Source organism: Hipposideros armiger, unplaced genomic scaffold, assembly GCF_001890085.2.
Source record: "Hipposideros armiger isolate ML-2016 unplaced genomic scaffold, ASM189008v1 scaffold_1, whole genome shotgun sequence".
In the NCBI taxonomy this organism is placed as follows: Eukaryota; Metazoa; Chordata; class Mammalia; order Chiroptera; family Hipposideridae; genus Hipposideros; species Hipposideros armiger.
Genome location: NW_017731351.1, coordinates 8,497,083 through 8,520,478, shown reverse-complemented (window position 1 = coordinate 8,520,478; position 23,396 = coordinate 8,497,083). Strand labels below are relative to the sequence as shown.

The 23,396-nt window shown below is 41.8% G+C and overlaps 1 protein-coding gene across 3 annotated transcripts in view; it reads right to left on the bottom strand.

Annotated features, from left to right (window-relative positions):
* Positions 1 to 23,055, bottom strand: part of SEC24D (SEC24 homolog D, COPII component) — a 66,372-nt gene extending 43,317 nt beyond the window's left edge. For 2 of the 3 annotated variants that reach the window (XM_019626272.1, XM_019626406.1), the window contains exons 1-6: positions 22,929 to 23,055; positions 18,257 to 18,399; positions 16,815 to 17,063; positions 16,463 to 16,593; positions 12,680 to 12,791; positions 10,759 to 10,886 (exon numbers count right to left, since the gene is read on the bottom strand). In XM_019626272.1, the coding sequence (XP_019481817.1) occupies positions 10,759 to 10,886; positions 12,680 to 12,791; positions 16,463 to 16,593; positions 16,815 to 17,063; positions 18,257 to 18,399; positions 22,929 to 23,053 (888 nt within the window). In that variant the 5' untranslated portion in view covers positions 23,054 to 23,055. The remainder of the gene's footprint in view (positions 1 to 10,758; positions 10,887 to 12,679; positions 12,792 to 16,462; positions 16,594 to 16,814; positions 17,064 to 18,256; positions 18,400 to 22,928) is intronic. The other variant, XM_019626348.1, reaches the window with a different exon arrangement.
* Positions 23,056 to 23,396: the final 341 nt, after the last annotated feature.

Sequence of the window (23,396 nt, the reverse complement as noted above, 5' to 3'; positions counted from 1 at the left end):
TCTCTCTCTCTCTCCCTCCCTCCCTCACTCTCTCCCTCCCTCCCTCCCTCCTGCCCCCACCTAATCAGTTATTACTGCCTGGTAACAATTCTGACAGAAGATAGGAAATTTCACCATTCAGTAAACTAAAGCGATGTCTTTATAAAAATGGTACGTTTGGTATTGGTTTTGAAGCCTGATTATAAATTAGTAAATTCGATCATATGTTTTATAATTACCATGAGAGATTTTTTGAATTTCTGTTTGTTGTATTATCGCCTATATTTTACTTAATTCATAAAACTCTTTTAAAAATAAAGTTAAAAGATGCCTGTTTTTAAATTAAATCTCTAACGATGCAGACTCGCTCCTTAACAGCTCAGGTGAGCACAGGCTCACTGCTGACCCCAGGGCCTGAATCACAGAGTAAACCCTCAACAAATATTTGTTGAGTGAAAAGAAGGAGAGACGGGAAAGCAGGGAAAAACTAACGCATAAAAGAAGCCTGAATGAAAAATAAATGAAGGAAGAGGGAAACTATAGAAGCCACGTGTGCCCGTGACGCTGTCTGTTCTTTCATCACAGAAGATTAGGTCGCAGTGTGATCAACCCTAACCTGCTAAGTTCATCCCAAAATATGTACAAATAAGTACACCAGGGCAGTCTTCTCTCGTAATGAGTAGAGACTGTCTTAAAGCAGCTCCACCTGCGGCCTTTCCACAGGCTCTCAAATGCCAGCAGGGCCTTTTGGTGGGACGGTCCAATCAGACTGTCTGCTGACGTCTATGGAAGGGCTGCTCCTGGTGACGGGGCCCATAGTCTCACAAGGGAAAATAGCTACCAGTGCAGTGAAGAGAGCACCGGAACATCCGTGTACCTGAATGGCAGCTCTAGGTCCCAACTGAATTATAAGTGAGTCTCCAGCAAAACATGGACTGTTTGCCTGGGGCTGATGCGGTATTTCAGGGTAGGGGTACGCATGCAAAGATCAGCAGCACTTTTCCTGCTGAACAGATGTTGGAAACTTCTGAGTCAAGTGCTCCCTCTCAAGGAGCTACGATACTCAGCAATTCTACAGTTGATAGACATTTTCCCGCATGTCTTTTAAACCTAGACCTATCATATTGGGTTGTCAGAAAAGTCATGACACATTTCTGCAATGAAAAACATAGAAAAAAAAAAGTCATGACTTTTCCGATAACCCAATAGATCAAAACAAACTTACATCTCATAGCCATGTTACAGACTGTGATATTCTTCAGTTACCTAAGATACAGTTCAGTTAGGATTAAGAAAAGGGATCCATGATATTTACGTACGCTAGATTTTATAACTATGGTTTTGCTGTGTTACCTGCAGAAATATTATTTGAGAAAGCCAATGATGCTCTTATTTTCCCAAACAATGCATAACATTTTGAAGATTTTAATCTTTTTACATGTTGTCTCATGCGTCCTCCCGCTTCTCTCTCCCTCTCTTATAAATACACACACATGCACACACACTATATCTTCACATTTGTAATGTGATGATATTAAAAGAAACAGACATTGGAGGGGAGAGTAAAAGTGAAACCTAAGCTAACCTTATGAAGAATCTTCACTGTCCAGGAAATTCTTTAAGCAACTGTCACTCTAGTCGGCACAGCTGTTTTGTCACAGGCAATAGTAAAAGTGAGGGTAATTTGCAGTGAGTCCACAAATGCCTTTTTTTCATAAGAACATACGTGGAGGAAATAAAATATTTTCCTTGATATACATGGAAATTCAAATAAATGTCAGATGCCTCGACAGAGATGCAGGCCCCAGCCTTAGCTTGGATCCTAACTTAGCAGTTCCCTTATTACTCTGTCACTCATTCAGTATCGAGTACAGCATTAGTACACAAAGTAGTTGCTCAATAAACGTTTGAGCATACATCTCCATGGTAAAAATCTCATCAAATTACTTGTCCTCCAAATTCTAGTTTACTTCCGTATATAAATGATATTGGATAATGAAAATATTCTATTAAGTACACCTGAAGCTGCCATTGAATAATAATGTATGTCAATTATAATTTAATATATATATATATATATAATCATGGGATGCTGAGTATAGTGTGGGGAGTAGAGTCAATGGAATTGTAATAGATATGTATGATATCGGGGGGGGTGTAGACTGGGGGGAGGGGGGGTCAGGAGTTTGTGAGGAGTGAAAAGTATAACTATTACATTGTTTTGTACAGATGAAACTAATAAAAAAAAATTTTTAATGTTTATTTAGCATAAAAAGTTCCAGGAACTGCTTTAGGTCTTGGGAATGCAAGAGTGAGGAAAAATTAGATGAGGTCTCTACCCTTACAGAACATGGTGGGAGAAAGACACAATCAAATACACAAATAGAAAACTGCAAATGGTGATACTCGGTATGAGGGAGCTTCAGGGAGTGTGTGTGTGTGTGTGGGGGGGGGGTGTCCTGGAAAGCTCTCCTGGGACGTGACTTTGAACTGAAATCTAAAAGTTGAATAGAAATTAACTACGCTAAACAGACAGGATAGTGTGTGGAAGATGGAGGAAAAATTATTCCAACAAAGAAGCACCTTATGAAAAGACAAAAACTATGTAATGTTTATGTAACGGTGAGTGTTTATCAAAAAACAGACACCAGGCAACATTTCTTTTTAAAAATGGAAATGAGTTGCTCTTTCCACGTATATATAAATATAAATTGTGGCATCCAATTCAGTTTCTTCCTCCTTCTTATAGAAGTTACGTGAACTAATATACTAGTATCCCTCTTAAATGTATACTCTTCAGGTTAATTTAAATTACTGTAGTTTTTATACTTCTCTTTCTTGTACATAGTAGACACCCAAAATCATGATTGCTGGATTAAATCCATGGAGGAATTTTTTACTATTCAGCAAATAATCATAATAATGATAAAGATGATGATAAGAGTAACTACCATTTCTATACCAGCTAATTTTATTTTTAAACAACTTTCAAATTTAATAAAATTAAGGGATGCTATAATTTTATTTATGAAAGAAATGAGGCTCAAAAAAGTAAAATTTTCCAGGACACGCTGCAGGAAGCGGGAGCAGCGGTTGGGCCGACTTCATGTGACTCCCTCAGCACCCCCACCCTTATCACCACCTTCCTCGGAACAACACTGAACTCCTGACAAGAAGCACCCTGCATATCACTGAGGCTTCTGGTAAACTCGGGGCCACTTTCAGACACTGCATGAAACAGACAATTCCAAATTAAAGGTTTGCATTGGGTTTTCTTTTTCCTTTCTTCCCTCCTTCTTAAAAATAGGACTTTATTATTTTTTTAGCCTTTTATTCATCAAGAACTTGATGCCTAGGAAACTTTCAAATATAAAACTTAAAAATATTTGACGACATCATACTTGATTACCAAGGGGACCAATCAACTGCACACATTTTAAGCCTTTCTAGTATTTAAATAGCCACAAAATCTGACTAAATTTAGGAATCATGAAACAGGGTATAAGCTTGGTATTTCACTGATTCTAAAATCCCATTAATTATAAGAGGTACCACCCAAGCTTTTAGTTGAACATGACATAATGCTAAGAAGTCCTTATTAGTAAGACATATTCCTATTTTAGAAATGTTAAAGTGTGAAAAAATGTGGGCCTTAGACTCGATGGAGATAACAGCAAGAGGCTGTAAAATATGTCCTTTCCTGTGGCTCTGCACTGATGCCAGCGCCCTGCCCAGGGAGGCTGGTCCTCTGGGCTCCTACATTACGATGCAGCACACCCAACTGCCAGGCACAGAAGGTCGTAAAACCCACACCTATGTTCACTGAACGTTAAAGCAAGGCGGGGTATTTTCTTTTTTATTCTTGTTTCTCCTGAAGTTATTCTCCATTAAATAAAAAATAAATATTTACATGAATAATTTTGTGATTGAGAAAATCAGCTGAGTGCATTTAGCTTCTAAACTGTAACTTAAAATAGAATTCTAATGACCTTTGCCCTGACAAATGTGACTGTCCCTGTACATCTGGGATTATCACCATTCTAAAAGGGGATAACATTCTCGTGTGCAGCTGCCAGCTTTTTCATAGCACTGTGTAAACAGTGTCCAAAATCCTTATGGGGTTCAGCTCCTACAGTAACGGTTATACATGAAAGTCTTTTAAATGTTATTTACTCATAATTCTATTTCTATTGGAATACATGCATTTGATTTTTCTAAGAATAATTTTATGTTAATATTTTTTAAAATATTGCATTGAGGCAGACAATTTAAGATTACAATGCACATGAAAACCAGATTCAGGCTCTTGAAGCTTTAATTTAAAAATAAGTTATGTTTTCGTTAAATTCTTTAAAGGGCAGAATATTATGCAGCAACCAGTTTCATTCCAAAGCACAGTTACCACTGAAGCTCGCTGAATCTGAGCCAGGTGGAGAGCACAGCCTCATAGCCTTCCTGTGCTCTTGACCTGAATAACACGTGAGATCTCTCCCACTAAAAGTATAATATAAATGACGCCACCTTGGGTTGGGTTGCAATTTGTTCACATTAATTTCTAATAACATACAGCATATATGACAAATACATGGTCATCCATGCTGAATGCCAAAAAGACTGCGAGAGTAAGGCAGACACTACACTCATGTTACTTCTAGATTTATAGGACATCAGAGCCAGACTTGGCCATGGAGGCCCAAGGTCACAGCACCGGCTCAGTGAAGACCCAGAGTCACCTCCTGGCTCCTAACCAGTGTCTCACCTTTTGATTCCTACTATGCTTTGGAGAAAGTAGTCCATTTTTATGGGTTTCTGAAATATCTTTATATGATCAAAAATTCTTTCTACGTGTTTTGCTGTTCTGCTCTTTATAATGAAATATAACTGCCCTCATTAATATGTGATAGAATACATCCACGATTTCTCAAATGATTTTTTCTTTACCCACAGAGCTAGAGAGATAAATGAGGTTGTGACTCTATAGCCACTTAAAAATATAAAACATAATAGCCAAAGCAGGATAAAAACGTTTACTTCATTCGCAACAAGTTTATCAACAGACTCACCTGCTGCAGAGAAGTTCATAATTAAGACTTGCTGTGCTGAAAATATTAATTTAGAGGCCTAAAATACCTAGAACTCAAACACGGGTCTGTAGTTTGGTTTGTCTGTGTCTTTTAAATGTCTATCAACCATTAGGAGAGCCCATTTGCTCAACTTGAACCACTGCTGCGTGCCCAGCCCCTCACCAGGCTCTGGATGATCTCTGCCCTCGAGGAGTGCTGAGCAGGAGCCTGAAGTCAAAAAACTTCAAGAAAAGAGGCCGAAGATAAACCTTTCAAGGTAAGTCACAAGCTTGCAGGAGCACGAAGTCCACTGCTAAAACTACTGCCAGCAAAAAAAAAAAAAGGAATGCTGTTTTATGTGTTCAGCCAAATAAAACCTCGACAACCTCATTCACAGCCAGGTGTCCTGGCCTGGAAAGAACTTAGCATTTGGATTCTCAAGTTCCCGCAGCATTACTTAGATTAGCTGTGTGATGGTAAGAACCCCGCACCTGTAGGGCTTCTCCCCCTATCAAACCTGGTAACACCTACTTCACAAGCTGCCATCTTCCTGAGACAAGGATGAATGACACACGCACAAAACCCTACAGTGACACACAGCTTTTTTCCTCTAATGGCTAAACAGTAGTATGAACTCTGCCCAAACTATGCCAACTCATGCCAGCAAGACTGGCTGAGAAGCCAAAGAGATGAGCAAGGAATCCTTCCACAAGCGACGGGCAGGAAGTCCCTCCCTGACGTAGCACGCTGGTGTGAGTTTATTCTCTGAGGTCTTTGCCTTTTTGTGAGCCCCATTTGTCAGTTCTTTAACATCCACTCCTTTTTCTTTCCAACAGCACTGTCCTCATGTCTACTGAATTTATCAGAATAGGGATGGTCATGGCAAAGAAATGATTTAAACAGTATCTAGTAATAGGACAAATATCTTTGTTCATTAAGTCATAACTAAACTAAATGCCATAGAACGAGGTTATCCCCATCAGAGCCTTTTCACATTGGACAGAAGTTAGCCGTATACTTGTAAATTTTCTGTAAGTCCTGCAAAAGAGTAACATGTCTTGTTTTCTCCACATCCTTGAATTCCAGCTTGGTTTCTAACGAGAGTAAGTAGGGGGTTATACATTGAATGAAATTTAAAATCTTGAACAAAAGTTTATCTGCCCTAACCTAATTCAGTAAGAAAGGAAATTACTTTATTATATCCATTTATAGCCTAAAAAGATATATACACAGATATTCCTGAATCTAGTCACAGATGGAGTAAAAACTTCTGCCATCTGGTTTATAAATGAAATTACTTAATTTCATGTATAATTAGATGCATACACTTTTCCATGCGACGTTTTCCTTTTTTAAAGAAAATGCAAAATTAAATTAAGTGTAATATTCAATCCTTTGCACCGGAAATCTACACCATTCCTTCTTAGTTCTTACAATACAGCATCAGAAATACAATCACAGCCTACTAAACAAAAGAGCTTACATGGTTAGCCAATTACTTTTGCTGAATAAATAACCTCATTGTTAATTACACTGATGTGGCAATGGATTTCACTTAAAACGCATACAAAAAATTAAAATTTATGGTAAGGAACATGAAATATCCAAGGATGATGACATAGACATGAGCTTGGCAGTAGCACACATCTCCAAAGCAAATGCTTCCAGGACCCCTTCTTGATCAGAACTGCTGGAGGGAGGCTTATTTTTATAGGCCGTTGCTAACATAATGACACACTTTAAAAGGTTCTGTTAAACAACAGAACCAACTCTAAAAAAGAAACCTGTAATGTACTAAATAAATCCTTCTGATAGATACCAAATCAGAAGATCTTTATGGAAATCTTTTTGTAAATTGCAGTAATGATGGTAGTATTCTTCGGATAAGGAATAAAATTTTACTATATGTAAAAATTAGGAAGCCTTTATGGTAGAGGGAAATAAATTAAAATGCTATTCATATGGAGAATAACAGTAGTCATGTAATCTATTTACCTTTAAGAAAGATAATTTAAAACTTAATTCCTTGATTATAGGTTATAAATATCCCAAATCAGCATGGCCCTCGTTTTCCATTATTAATTATAATTGTTTAGTTTTTGGTTTCTGGCTTGAACAATTAAATAAATGACAGTGCCATTTATAGATCTGTGGAAGAATGAATGGGTTTAGGGTGTACAGGTCAGAAATTCACTTTTGAACATGTTAAGCTTGAGGCTTCTATGAGGTACACAAGGAGAGATACCAGAAAAGAAAGCATTTGGATGTGTGAATATGGGGTGAAGATGTAGGAATGTATGAATGGGAGAGTCACAGCAGGGTGAGTCAGTGCTCAGGACCTGGTGTCAGATGCCTGGGTTGGAATCCTAACTCTGTTGCTTAGTAGCTGTTGACCTTAACGAGTTATCTAACTCTGTGCCTCAGTTTCTTTATAGCTAAAATGGGATAATAACTAGGTTGATGTGAGAAATAAATAACATACATTAAAAACTCATAATTGTGCTCATTAAGGGGTAAGTTTTGACCATCATTATTCTCATCAGTAACAGCAGCAGCTGTTACAGGTAATATTTAGTCTTTGGAGGGAGAGGGAGTCTAGAGAGAAGAGAGAGGAGGTTCCCAAGTACAAGTCCTGACAAACCCCAATAGTAGAAGCCAGGAAAACAACAATGGGAACTAAAATACCTCCTGCCTGGGAGGTAGGAGAAAGCACCCCGGGAAGGTGTCCTGGGAGCCACGGAGGCCCAGGTGCTTGGTGACAGGCTGGCATCCAGCTAGTGGGGGGGAGCATAGTAATGAGGGCCCCTAATGCTGGTGGCTCCCACACTGAGGTCCAGGTAAATACCGAGAGGAAGCAAAAAGCAACCTACACATCATGGGTATGTGCATATGAAGTCCACGTGTAAGATCACACAGTGGGAGGACACGTACCCAATTCATCCATGTTTGCCCCTCAAGGGGGAGGGCGGGAGAAGAGCGGCCCGATCAAAGAAGACATCACGTGTAGCTATGAATTTCTAATTCTCAGAAAATGCTCTTAAGCAAATGTGACAAAATACTAACACTTGATCATGATGGGTGTCATGTACATGGATGTAATATTATGCACTAGTACTTTTTATAATTTAAATTTATTCACAGCATAAATATTGAAATAAAAATGTATCTCGTGGCTACTACTGCAAAGCCCTCAGAATGACTAAGATGAAAAAGATGACAATACCGGTGGTGGGCCAGGAGGCAGAGCTCTGGGGACATTGATGCAATGTTAGAAGGACTGTAACTGGTGCAGCCACTTTGCACAATGGTCTAGTAGTTTCTGATAGGACTAAATAAATATATCCCCCACGAGCCAGCACTCTACTCACAGGTACTAATCCAAGAGAAATGAATATGCGTCCACAGAAAGACTGGAACAAGAGTGTCAGTAGAAGTTCTATTCACTGTAGCCCAAAACTAGAACCGGCCCAGGTGGCCTCCATGGAAGAGCAGATAAATGAACTGTTATATCCATAAATGAAAGACTCATCAGCAAGAACAAAGGAAGAACCCACTGGTACCTGCAGCACCTCGGCGGCTCTCTACAACATTACACCAAGGGAGAGAAACTTACACGAAAGAGAGCATGCTCTACAAGTCTACTTCTGTGAAGACCGATGACAGGAAAACACATTTATGGCAAGAGAATAGGGACAATGGTCGTCAGAGGAGAGTGTGAGGATGGACAGGAGGCTAACCAGAAGGGCATGAAGTTGACGGTAACGGTGCACATCAAGAGGGGTTGGGGTGGCACGGATGGATGCGCTCGTTAAAATTCAGTGGGAAGTTTACTTAAGATATGTGCATTTTGGGGGTGACCAGTTAGCTCAGTTGGTTAGAGTGTCGTGCTGATAACACCAAGGTTGCCGGTTCAATCCCCTCATGGGCCACTGTAAGCTATGCCCTCCCTAAAAGAGTCAACTATGCCATTGTAGCATGAAAGCAATGTGTAACCAATGACCATGGCTGTTCCCCAATAAAATTGTTTTAAAGTGTGCATTTTACTGTAAATGAATTTTGCCTCAAAAGGAAAATTAATCTGTAAGCAAATATTAAACTACTTAATGATAGGCATGCTGGAGTGTTTAGAGGGATATCTGCAACTTACTTTGAGACACATCATAAAAGGATGGATTATTAGACAGATGGATCAATACACGATCAAACAAGTACAGTGAAATGTTAAAGCTAGAATCTAGGTGGCAGATATATATAGGTGTCCACTGTAAAATTCTTTGAAATTTTCTGAACGTTTGAAAATTTTCATAATGAGGTGTTGAAAACAGCTAGTTAAAACAGCTAGTTGTTATGTAAACATACACACATATCATGTATGGCATGGGTCTCTGTCATTACATATGGTCTGCTTGACGCTGTATTAAGCACAGTGATATTAAAGAGGAGCTTAAGAGCATGTATTAAATTTCTGGGATCATCATGTAAGACACCATGCTTCAATACTAAATGTACTTCTTGATTTACAAATAGGAGACCACACTGCACATAAGATTGGCTTCTAGAAACAGCCAATGCCTCTCCTGTGCCCAATTTGCACCCAGCTCACTCTACCCCCCAAAGGAGACGTGGCAGCATCCTACTACACTCATACGGGGGGTGAGTGGCCATCTCAAAGGGGAGAAAAGCCACTGTGCACACGGACCCCATCTCTCTTTCTTCCTTCCCTGATGTGACGTAAAGCAGGCCCTTCCACCATCCCCCCGCCACCGCACCCCCACCAGCTGGAACAGCCAGCCCAAGGTGGGTACAAGTCTGTTCTCTCTCACAGATGCCTGGCCTCTTGCTCCGGGGCTGCTGGGTACACATCAGAGCAGCTGGCCTCCAAGCGGAGGTTTAAATCGGGAGGAGAATCTGAGGCTCCGGCCTTGCGCGCAGCGAAAGGAATCTGGGGTTCACCCTAACTACCGCACCACTGAAGTGGGGTTCAGGTCAGAGCTCCTGCCAGAGGAAAACGTTTCTCATGTCCTCTGGGACTAGCTCTGCCCTTGTGCCTGTGTCTCTGTGCGCTGGGCGCCCATCACTCAGCAGCCTGGGGAGGAGAAGGGCCGTAGTGCAGGGAGTGGTGTTCCCATCACGATACCCAGTGACAGTCCTAGTATCAGGGACTGGAAATATGCACTGCTTGCGGTCCCTTCTCCCACTTAACCATCTATTCAGTGCATCTTCCCAGGTGGAAACACACAGGTTGGCCTCCTCATGCTTCCCAGCCGTGCTGACTTGGAGCAGGAATGTGAGCATGTGGTCCAGAGTCTGTCAAAGCAGAGGCAGGGAGACCCAGGGCCTCCGGGTCATTAACTTCCCCCACCAGAATACCTGGATTTGGGACACTGCATAGAGCCTAACGGCCTCACAAGAGGGCTTGCCATTCGTCACGATATGATAGTCTGTATTTTCTGTATATGTGCATTGTTTCAACTGGCCCAAAAGTGACCCGGCCCATCAGTGTTTGGTATGCAGGATGCCAAAAACATAGCTTGTCAGATTTTCATTTTCCTAATGAATTGAATGACTACATGTTTTTGCATTTTATATATTTATGTATATGTATGTATGTATGTATATATATATACACACACTCCAGATTTCTGTTAACAATACACGATAATGATGCAAGGAGGATTTTGGACAATTACCGAATGGTACCGTCTATCATCCTTACCTCGTTGGAAGGAATCGTGGCGAAGGGCGTGATGACGGCAGCCAGTGGGATCTGCGCCTGCTTGGCCATGTCTGACGTGCACGGGAAACAGTACGTCGTACAACGAATGTACCGAGGACTCGCGTTGCCTGGAACATTCAGACGCACACTTAGAGCCTGCTCTGAGGAACCCTGTCCCGGGACACCGAGCATCTGTGAGGGTACTGCTGGGTAATGCAGCGCCTGATTCGTAAAACTCCCTTCATGAGTTCTAAAAACTAAAGGTAGTCTTCTGCAATTCCTCCATTTGTAATCTGGGCATACTATAATTTCTTTCAAAATAAAACACTCTGAATTCTACTGCAAAAATATTAAAGAGATGCTTTATTATTTTCATAAGCAGGTTATTAAAATAGCCAGCTCAGACTTGAGAGGTATCTAGAGTAAATGGAAGAGAGAAAGCACAAAAACATACAATTTCTTCTTCCCCCTTCTCTTAGCACATCTGCCATGGGAGAGGTGAGCATCTGTACACCATTTCCTACCAGCAAGTAATACTCTGTCAAATGTGATTCCATTGGACTGTGCTTTTGCTCAACTTGAAAATTAAATTTAGAAATGAAAATTCTACAAGACAAACATTTTTTTCTCATGCTAATCTATTTTTAATATACATTAGGTTTTCTCACCAAGTATCTTTATTTCCTAGCATACATGAGTATTACAACAATATCCATGGTGTGAAGAATGCTTTTGAATCACTAGAATAACTTATCTAAAATAAATTTTGAAATTAAATTACAATTAATGACTACATTATGATAACAAGAATGTAATCATCAAACAGATGTTTATCGAGTGTCTCCTAAGTTTTAGACACACCCTTGGTGCCTCCCTGCAGAGCTTAATGTTCTGTGGAGGACACAGATAACAAACATTAAACCTAGTAAGTGAGGAAACAGATGACCGGTGCAGTTTTAGTAGTGACGAGGAGGCCTCGCTGAAAGGTATCGTCTGAGCAAAGGCTCCAAGGAGGCAAGGTGGGGCCAGGCAGGCACCTCATGGGGTACAGTGGGCAGCACTGAGGTGCAGGGGCCACAGAAAGGCTCCCTCGGGCATGGAGAGGGGTGGGGAGGCCGATGGCGGGCAGGTGCGGGAGGCTCAGAGCCCCTCTGCCTCACCTGTGGCCTCCCTTTGGGGCAGCACAGAGGGTGAACTGAAATAGGGGGACCCCAACTAGAAACTGGCTGACCCCACAGCTCTGAGGTGACACAAAACACTTGTCAAGAATCACACCGATGTTATTCTTCTAGGATTGAGCATGTGACCCATTCAAATAGTATATTCAGAACCTGAGATGCTAGATCTTATCGGGAAGTATTTTAACCTGCAGTAAACAACAGAAAAATCAACCCCACACAAGGCTTGACAGGTAGATGAAACTGACAGCAGACCTGGACAGAGTCAGCAATAGAGCTCAGCCTCTCCTCATCCTAGCTGGAAAGTGGGAAAACAGACCCAAAATGTTAAAGTGCCTGCTAAAAAGGCATTGCTGGGCCAGAAGCAGGCCTGCTGACTTCTTAAAGACTCAATTTCCCCTGCTGTGCTCATCCCACCCTGCCAGGTCTCCAGCTAGTAAGTTAATTAAACCAAAGTAGGGCCTGGACCAATGTCAGCCATAAACCAAACTAGCTTTTAAAACTGGTTTATGTTGCACTGAATCTCACCAGAAACTCTCTAGACTTCTACAAGCAGAGAACAGAATTTGGTTGACAGTTCCTCTCTGTACTTGAGTGACTAAATGGCAAATTGGTCCCATTATCAACTCTAAAGAGATCCCCATGAGTGACAGCGTTACTGAAAGGTATCAGCGTATAAAGCCTGAAAACAATGGTGTGGACATTTAAAAGCTCAATCAAAAAATATTACTGAAAACAAATACCTTGGTCTTGGACCACACAGTCTGTAGTGACCAGGGGAGGGACCTGGCCTCTGGTGCTGGTGACATAAACTTGTCCTAGTCTGGTGGCTCTGTCATTCTCAATCACTTGGATCTGGTCAGTAAAACAGCAAGAGAAAGGCAAAGTAAGTTAAGACTCTTCTCAACGTTCTCTCCCTACCTCTCATTATTCACACATACAAAATTAGGCATTTCCTGAATCTTTCAGCGCATTTCAGATCAAATTCTCACTGACAACCTACCATGTCTTCAGTTCCACCTTTGCTTACCTTCACAAGTTTACAACTTCTGAATTCTATTGTTAATACTCTGAGCTTTGACCCTGACCCTCCAGATTTCAATTTGTTTATTGGGACCACAGATAAGCATTTAAAAAAAAAAAAGATTCTGGTAGAAAAGAAATTGAAAAATAACTTAAAGAAAATATTTTTTGCAGTTAAAACTCTAAAAAGCTAAAAATGATTAAATTCAAAGAACTGATTTGCAATATATGACACAAAGAAGCCTTAACGTCTCGCTTCAAATCCTGCTTGATCTTGCGTTTGCCCACCGCACCCTTGCTCCTTGAGACGTTAAGAGACAGACAGACGGCAGCGTTCGTGTGGGTTTGCAGGGCACAGAAATCAGAAGGAACAAGTCCCTAAGTTGTGTTGCTTAGTTTGGAAACATCTTCTATTTCTCGCCTAAAACATTTATTGATAAAAAATAGAGACAAAAAATTGTCTTTCTGTTGTAATTGTGTCGGGATGAAAATAATGACCAAATCTAGTAGTACGGAGTTAGAGAGAAAACAAGAGTGACTCTTAGTAAGTCTCTTCCTCGCTCCCTGCTCTCCTTCCTCATGGGGCAAAAGAAACAGGCAACGGGTGGAGGAGGGAGTAGAAAGAGGGGAAAAAAGGAGAAATGAATGAGTGCCAACTGGAATGTGCAGCTTTGGAGGATATGGAGTTTTTACATTCCATAGTAATAAACTGTCTTCCCCCAAACTCTGAAACGTTACCTTCTCCATTTTCCCTCCCATCTCATCCCATCCAGACAGACCCTGGCTAGCATGGAGATCATTGGTTTTATGGCATATCAGAGACCGATTTAGCCTGCCTTTAAATCTACATTTCTAATTTCATAGGATTTGAATTCTAATTAAAGATACAGAATATGCCCCGAACATAACTACTGTAAGACACACATGAAACTAAAGCTACCATGGGCAGAGGCAAGAAGCAAACCAAAAAATCAAAACACTATACCCACATTCTATATATTTCAACCACACATTCTATATTTCAGCAAGTATCTGGTTCATTCAAAACTGGAGTAGATTTTATACAGAGGGTGCCAAAAAATGTATACACATTTTAAGAAAGAAAAACTGTATTACAATTCTAAATCTCAATATATACCAATAACAAAAGATGAATACAAGTCACATTTGACTTCTGCAATTACAAGAGGTGCTCAAAGTGGTTCCCATCAGCGTCCAGGCACTTCAGATTACGGAGAACTACTGCTTGAGCAACACTGACCAAAGTGTCTACTTGTATACATTTCTTTTGGCATCCTCGGTATTATCAGCATTTATTATAATCATTTCAACAATGAAGGGTTAAATATGAAAGCAAGAGAAAGGTCATGATGATCTATATATTGAACATAGATATTTCTCAGTCTTCAAACAATTTTCAAAAAGTTTACTTTTAAATTAGCTATTTGCAATTTACAAAGTACTGGGTCCAAAGAAACAGTCATACATGGTAATTACATTTCTAAATTAATCCACATCTTATCTAGAATACTACAGAGAGAGTAGAAAATATTATAACAATTCTAGTAATTTTAAAGACTATATTACTGTTTTTATAGTTTACCTCAAATGTATGTTCTTGAAAAACAGGCTTAGAGATAAAACAGCAGTTTCAATAGAGATTTTGACTGTGACTCGGTACTTAAAGGGTTTAGATTTCACAACAGTGACTCTTCATAATGCCAAAGCAACCTCACAATGTGTAGATTTTAAGTGCCACTAAAATTACTTTCACACTTACCTACTATCAATAGAGTATTTGGGGTTCACAAAATAGAATCAGGAAAGAGATAAAAAAAGAAAGTGATTGTCTTGAGATAAGTGAACAGAGCAAGGGAGGAACACGTCTCTGCAGGCTGCTTGGGCGGGTCTCTGAGCTTCGGGGTGGTGACAGAAAGGGGGACAGTAGAGCTCAGTCTCCCATCCTCCTGCAGATACAGGAAGAGAGGGCAGAAGCGTCCCGACAGCGAGGCCAGTGTCCTTGCCCCCAGAATTTGGACAATGGCACCATCCAGACGGGTGCAGCGAGCCCTGCTCAGACCAGCATGCAGCAGGAGCGCAGTAAACATGATTTCACCCCTTTCTTCCCGGTAGGAAGAATTTTTTTAGTGAGCAAAAGCATGTTAGTTCAGCAATAGGAGCATAGGCTCCATCTGGCATTGCTAGTTCATTACTTTTGAGACAAAAATGATACTGGGCTGATTTTTATGTATGTATTTTAATGTCTGGGGTGAACCGCAGTGTATACTGCTCACTGCTTTTGTTGCTATTATCCACTCATTCATTCGGAAAGTCTGTGAACACATACTACTACGTATCAGGCCCCTCACACAGGAGGCCTTGACAAAAATCCAGGTGAGACAGTGGAGGCTGGCACAGCAGCAGCACTGGGCAGGGCCGGGACAAGAGTCAGCTGAAGGACTGAAGGCAGGAGTGTGAGGAGAGAGGCCGAGGGGCCTGAGCACTGGAAGTGGGGGCGGGGCTCTGAGCTTCCAGGGAAAGGCCTCCACTAGGAATATCTCATTGAAAGCCGTGAGAATGGAAATCAGAGCTGCTCCGCAAACTTTAGGAGCCCACGAAGCATAGGGACAGCTTGTTACAGCACAGGTCCCCGGCCCCACCCCTAGAGATTCTGGATCCGTGGGTCTGGGGTGGAGCCTGAGAACATGGATTCCTAATAAGCTCCCAGCTGACGCTGACGGTGCCATCCCGGGGGCACACATCTGAGTGGAAGCTCTGACAACTGTTGCACCTTTTGGCCAGTTCTCGTCCTGTTCTCCCTTGGTCATAAAAACAACACATCCCCAGGGGGGTGCCCCTTCACTCTAAATTCTGGAGTGATAAGGGCATGAGCCAAACTGCAGCTGCTGCAGCCTACAGGTAACTTAGGTGAGAAATGAATCTTTGCAGTTGTAAGCGAAGTTGGGGATTGTGTGCTACACAGAATAATCTAATGAAAGCTGACTGATACAGTTCCTAGAGAGTAATCCCCAAAGAAAATCACTGCGGTGGAGAAGAATTACATCATAGCTCTAATTCTATATGAAAAAGTCTTGGTTTTTTTTTTTAGTATGCAAAATGGAATCTACTCTGTACTTTCATTCTGCATGGAGATCTTACCTGTATTGAAAGGGGTCCTTTAGTTATTTAAAATACATGTTTAAAAAGTATGGACTTACTGACCATCAATAAATACTGCCAATAGGCACCAGTATAAACATCAATAAATGCTGCCAGGTTTACAGAATGTCAAAGACAAACTGCATAGGCTGTTTCTCTCATGGAGATCCTAGTCTGCCGTAGCCCCCCACTCCGCACACACACAGGAAGGAAGCCTCTCTGTGACGGGTATTGTGCTTCCACTACAAAGGACAGGGCGATGCTAACAAACCGAGCATGTCTGAAAACAGTAAATGCAGAATGGTCCTTTGTCAGGACGCTGCAGGAGACAGAAGAGCACTTACTGGGCTCGGGATCGAGTCAGGGTCCAGCTTCTTCTGGGGCGGAGGTGGCCCTGCCATCTGTGCAGGCCCTCCGGGAAAGCCTCCTGGGTACGAGAGCTGCGCACCTGGCATCTGGGCACCATAGTTGGCTGCTTGGAAAAAATTTTACAAAGAAATGACTATAAGCCGAATCCCAGATGTGGACAATGTCATGCTCTTCAGTCAAGCCTGTTGCAGTTTTCATCCCTTTAAGTGAGGCAGGGGGTGACAGCATGTGACACACGAACATAGGAACAGAGCTGAGTCCCAAGTAAGGACAGCCTAAGGGCAGCCCTAGGAAACCAAGGCCTCGCCTGAGACCTGCCCGCCTTACCCGACTGCGGAGCATATCCAGGGCCCAGGCTCTGTCCTGGGAGAGGTGGGGGCCCGGGGAGCCCGTCCTGCCTGTGCGCTGCTGGAGGCAGGGGTGGCACGCCAGGGCCGTTCAATGCAGTGGGCGGAGGTGGGAGAACCTGAGACCCAGGCTGCAATATGGATGGCTGCGGAGGTCGTGGGGGACCCGGAAAAGACGGCGCCAACAGAGAGCCGGGGGGCGCCTGGCTGGGGGGGGCCATGCCCGAACCTGTGTGAGAAAAGAAACCAGCCCACATAAACAGCGCTGTTGCTCAGTCTTCAACTTCCCCACAGGACACAACGGGGACACCTGTTCTTCTGATACAAAGCAAGAAGGCACCTACACATCTTTTTTTTTTTTTTTTTTTTTTTTTTTAGCCACAAGATGAAACTCTCATTCAGAAAGTGATACAAATGCTATTTGGGGTATTATATACAACTGAGGAATTTTAAAAGGGTAAAAGCAACACGTATAATTTTAGTCAGAAAATTAGTACAGATTTTAACTCAGTTTCATTAGCTTTACATGATATATGGCATTGACTAAGGAATTGTATCTGGTACAAAATCTAGCAAGTCACGTAGAAAAAATATGTTAGTATGTACATTCGACGAGTTATTTGCATCCTGGGCTTGACTGGATCAAATGGATGTCAGAACTGGGTAGGAACATCCGGAGAGAAAGGATGGGCCACCAACATGTTTTCCAATGATACTGGAAATAGCTGGAAAGCCGGATTCTTTTTTCCTTTCTCTGATTATGTCAAATTGAGTTGCTTTGTTGGAGACTTACCCATTTGGAAATCAATAAAAGATAGGAAATATTCTGAGATTTTTTTTTACTGATACTTCTAAAAAATGAACTCTAAGTAATGGAAACATTCTTCCTGAAAACAGATGGACTATGCTGCTATTACAGTGGAGGCTCCTCCGGCCCCAAGAACACACAGCATTTCTACTGATAGAGCTCTCACTGCTATAACTTTTCTCTCCTATTATTCTCTTTGCTGCCTCACTGCATTGAGCTTCCATTCTTCCCATGATCTGAATGCAGAATCAAAATGTACTGTCAGACAATGAGTATTATACTTTTTATTTTAGGGCCCCCTAATGAACAACATGAGGTTAAAAAGCACTCTTATATTTCTTAAAATAATTTTACTGTTCTAATGTTTATTTGTGACACTGCATTCTTTGTTTTTTATTATTCTTGTATTGAATGTAAGTTATTCTGAGGGTCCTTCAATTATCTTGAAATAAATGGCAGCATGGTCAGGGGAAAAAATAACTATAGCCATACACAATACAGGTAATTTATAGAAAAAGCCCCCAAAATGGCTTCAATATGGTGTGTCAGAGTTATGGCTGTTTTAAAAAGGAAGAAATTCTTTCTCATTAAAAACACTCAGGACAAACGGTTACCACAGGTGCTGATGTGCATGGCGTTGAGCTGACCACCCAGCTGGGAGATGGATGAAGTGGGGGCAGGGTAAGGTGACTGTGCAGCAGATGCATATGGCGAATAGGAGGCTGCCGCACTGTTGACAGGTGGAGGACCTGGAAATCTGAGAGAGGAAAAAGGATGTTAAATAATATTATAGAATTTCATATGCAAAACAAACATCAATAAGTTGTAAAATTAAATAAGTCTATCCAGTGTACAAGGAAATGACTGATATGTCTTTAATTAATCTCCATGTGAACTCAAAGTGAATCATGTAGCATCATCCCATATCTATGCTCACAGGCTGAACACGTCAAGATACGTAGAAAAAAAAATCCTAATGTGAACACGGAACCAGTTTTGGGAGTGAATTTGGGAAGCTGAGCCCACTGCAGCTTGTCTGTACTAGGGTTACGGGTCAACAGAAGAGAAATGAGGAAAAGTAACATAAACATTCTCTGTGGTTGCATCTTTCTGATCATTCTCCTTAAAGCCTACCCAGCTTTCAAGAGGAAATGCCATCTGCACTATCATTTCAGTGAGCAGGACATTATCTACAAAATGGCACCTGAAAGCAAATGACTCAGTAAAAAGTTTTGAAATCATCCATTTTTTAATCTAAAAATTTCATCATGCTTTACCTTTCATTTAGTTTGAACTTAATGTTTATTTTTCCTGGTTTTGCATGAAACAGTGACCACCATCTAAACTACAGTACATTCCTATTTTGGTCCATTTGCCAAAAGAGGTTAGAGCCTTCCCATGGAGTCATATTATGACTCTTATCAATTTTAAACAAGAATTAAAATTTCCCAGTGGTACACTCTGATTTCAATTTCTCTTTAAACTAGAAACGAGTTCCCTAGTGGCCTACACTTTTTGCTTTCCATCCTTCACTGCCACTTGGGAGGTTAATAATATTTTAATAACATTTTTTTAAATATAAAATTGTATGAACTATTTATTACATAGATAGTACAGACAGTATGAAATATGTTTCAAATAAAAGTTACGACACAAGCAGCCACAAGTATTTTTTTAACTTAACAAAAGGTTAAAGATTTAAAATATACTGGGTTGTCGGAAAAGTCATGACGCAATTTTGCAACGAAAAACAGAAAAAATATGTCATGATTTTTCCCACAACCCAATAAAATAAGAGAATGTACAACCACCAGCCATTACTTTTTGACCCACAAATGCCTACTTTTTTCATTCATTGCTTAATATAAATCCTAGGAATTAAGCTTCAGAAACACACAAATTTTTTTTTTCTGGCCAACATGAATGTTCTAAGTCTTCAACAGATTTGGATTTTAAAAGCAGTATTACCAAAAATAAAAATAAAATTAATATTAAAAGGCTAAGAAAAGGTTTCACATACATAAAGGAGAAGAAATTAACAGAACATTTTAAACATACAAACTGGTTGAATATTTTCCAGTTTTGTTAATTTGCTAAATGAGTTTATCCAAGGTCACACAGCATGTGGGTGTCATGCTTAAGTGTGAGTCCATTGGAGCCCTAGCCTGGAGACCTGACGCGTGACCGCGGACAAGCCACTTGGTCTCCACAGTCCCCAGCCTTCACATTGTAAGACGGAGCAGAAGGACCTTTTGGAATGGCCCCTTTCTCTGCTTTAAATACAATGTGATTAAAATCAAGAGCCACATAGATGTCAATATTTCTCATGTTGATTACTTCATTTAACAGGTTTCTGGGGTGAGATACACTCTCTTATAGGTTTAATTCGCTGTTTCATTGACTGTCCGGCAAGGGCAGAATCGTCATCAAAAAGAACAGTCAATACAGCATCACCTCCAGAGGATTTAGGAAACACGACAATTTAGACTCAGTTTAGTCCTAGACTCTGGAGAGCTGACTCAGTTGTCCCGGGCCTGCTCTACTCCAAACACTTCTCCTGTTTAAGTTTGCCACAAACTGCTCAGGAAGTGAGCTGTGTGCTCAAGTTTGTAAGAATGTGGAGATGTGGTGCCAAGTTTTTCAAGGTTCGATTGAAACAAAATCTGCATCTTAAAGACTCAGGCCACAGAGTAAAGAGCTGTGCCAAATCCTGTCATTCATCACTTTCCACAAAAAAACAGAAACATCAAACAAACGATTTCTCTTGTTTTTCTTGTTCCCTCCTTTTCCACTGCAACCAATTCTTAATCAGTAGATTCACCCTATCAGCTTCATTTTGGGAAGTTGAGTCTCCTTCCCCGTCCACCTCCACTTGCCATTTCTTGATCAAAATAAGTCGCTTACAACTGACTTTTCCCCTTATAATTAAAAAATGTATTTTAGGTGATAAATTTAATTAGATTAATCCTGCCCAGCAGTAAGCCCTCTGTAAAGAACTTTAGTGCCACTTATAAGTTTAAGACTTTTATTCTGCTCAGCCAAGATCTAAAAGACAAAAGTCTAGGTATGATTTTAAATTTTATGAAATATTACTTTTGAAATAGCAGTATTTTTAAAATAAAAATCATACATTTTAAATTTCAATCAACATAATGACTGAATTATGTTTTGTTTTTATTGGACAGTTCAGTGAAAATTACGATATTTCTTTGAAGGGCCCTTTAAGTACAAGCAACTCCGCTGAAGCACTGTAATCATCAAAGGTCATGCGCACCTGCGCACTCGGACCCGCCATCGACGGCCTGATCCACCTGCCAATCACTGCGCTGCCCCGCCTTGTGCTGAACTATGTACACAGAAGTATGTCCCCTGAGGGCAAGGCAGCCTGGTAACTGCCGAGGCTTAGCATGACTGCTAGACTCGCCCCCGACCCCCGACCCCTGACATCTTCATTTTTAACCCCATTTCCAACCTTTAAGTCACGGATGGAGTTGAAGCAAGTGAATCGTGGAGGAGAGGGGGCAGATTTGTGGGTGCTTCTCTGGCATCATGGGAGGAGCAGACCTGTCAACGGCACTGCCACGAGTAGATGGGCTGAGCCAGCAGGAGAGGCACGCTACAGAGAAAGTGCTCTGCCTCCAGTGGCCAGGACACTGCCAACAGCTAGCGTGGATCGCGTCCCTCCTGGGCACCAGTCGGCATCCTCACGGCCACGCTTACTGCTGGTTCCCAGTGTGACGAGGAAAGCAAAGCAGCTCGGAGTTGACGCACAGTAACTGCCTGAGCCCAGAGGAGCACGCGGGTCCAGCGCCTCACTGTGCAGACGCTGCGCCGAGCTCACCACCACACACTAGGGTCTGTCTGATGGCAAAGCCCACAGTTCACCGAGTCCTAAGGAGCCTAATTCATGCGAAGCAAATGGACAGAACCCAAAGGCCAGTCCAACCCAGGCTACTAGCAAGGAGCCAAACCTTTCCTTCACTTCAAAGCAGCTATTTGATTTTTGCATTTCTTCTGAAATCAAGACATCTGAGATGCTTGGTAGTTCACAACAATTAATTTTTCCAGACTTTCTCCCCTCTACTCTAAACTAGGAATTCCATTTCCTTACCTTACAAATGAGGAAAATGAGTCCTAGAGGCCCCGGAATGTCACCAGCACCCAGAAGAGGTGTCTTGGGCCCCAGGCTTTCTGCTCTCCCCTCGCGCTGCCCCCCAGCACCCCCGAGGGCAGGCAGCAGGGCAGACTCATCCTCTGCTTCCTGCATTTACCTCCACGTGCATCTCACAGCTACCATGTCAACGGCATGTTATCGAGACACAGACGCCCCGTAGGGGATTCATGTGATGGTCTTTAAAACTCCAGAGGGAGTTTCCCACCAGCAGGGACTATAGGCTCCTTGAAAGGAGACTAAATGGCTTCACCATCATTCGTACTGTGAATGGGTCCAGATTCACACTGAGCGGTTCCTCCTTCCCCCACCCCAACCTCACAGCCTCACCGCCTGGGAAAGGAACCTGGAAAACAGCAGCTTCTGGGTGATCCTTGGAGAAATTCCAATGTAAATACTGTCTACTCACAGCAACACCTCCCAGGACAAACAATAATGGGGTTTCCAGCAGAGAAGCTAAGACTCGGGCTCCCTGCTCAGGGGACAGTCCCGCGTGGGTTGTGGGGCTCTGACTATCCCCTACATCTCCTAGCTTGGCGTCTCCAGGCCTGCCTCCAACTCTCCCTTCCTTAATTTATTATAAACACAAACAGAAGACTTCCTGTGTCGTTCTTACTATCGCCCTGCCTTTCAAGAGTCCCTCCCTGGCATCTGTGTGCCTTCCACACCAAATCCAGTCTCTCCCATGGGTCACAATCTGATTTAATTTTCAAAATATTTATCAAGCACCTACTGGCACTGAGCTCAGTTCTGTGAAGGAATCAAGACAACAGGGGATTTAAAGTTGTATTGGGGAATACAGGCTATAGATATCTGAAGGAATTAGAGATTAATTCAAAACTCTAAAATAAGATGAATAGAACCAAAATCTAAAATGTATGGTATTGACACCGTAATTTTTATATATTTGTTAATATGTACTGGTATCATTTTTTTTTCCCTCCTAACTTTTCTAAATGCTTTATATCCCAGGGCAGTGTTCCAGCACATTCTTTTACGGATATGGGCAGGTCAAGAGGTCAAACTTTCAATCAATAAACATGCAAGTTCAGAAGGGACTCATGAGACAATTTTAGCAGAATATGCAAGTAGGGGCTGGAATCAACCTCACTCACCTTTGGGGAGGATGACCCTGGGCATGAGCTCCATTCTGGCCAAACTGGTGGGGTCCAGGAGGCGGAGGGCCCTGTGGCAACATCCCCCCGGGCGCTGCAGCCCCCAAAGGCCCTGCCGGCTTCATCACACCTGTAACAGAAGGCACAGATTTACAAGGGGATGGAGTGCAAAGACACAGGATGCAAAGACTCAGGTTAAAAATGCAAACTCGGAGGGGAGGAGGGCAAGAAATGGGTTAGGAGAGTTTTTGCTTTAAACCATCACAGGCTTACCCATGCCAGGTTCTGGCACAGGCACCTGACCATTGTAACAACAGAGAGCAGAAAAGAAAGAGATCATTTTCATACTAAACTGAAACAGAAGAAATCACTTCACATTTGGTAGAGACACCTTAATGGAACACACTATCACACAAAGAAACTAGAACACACAATGGAAGATGCCAGGTAGCATGAGAAAATAAGCCT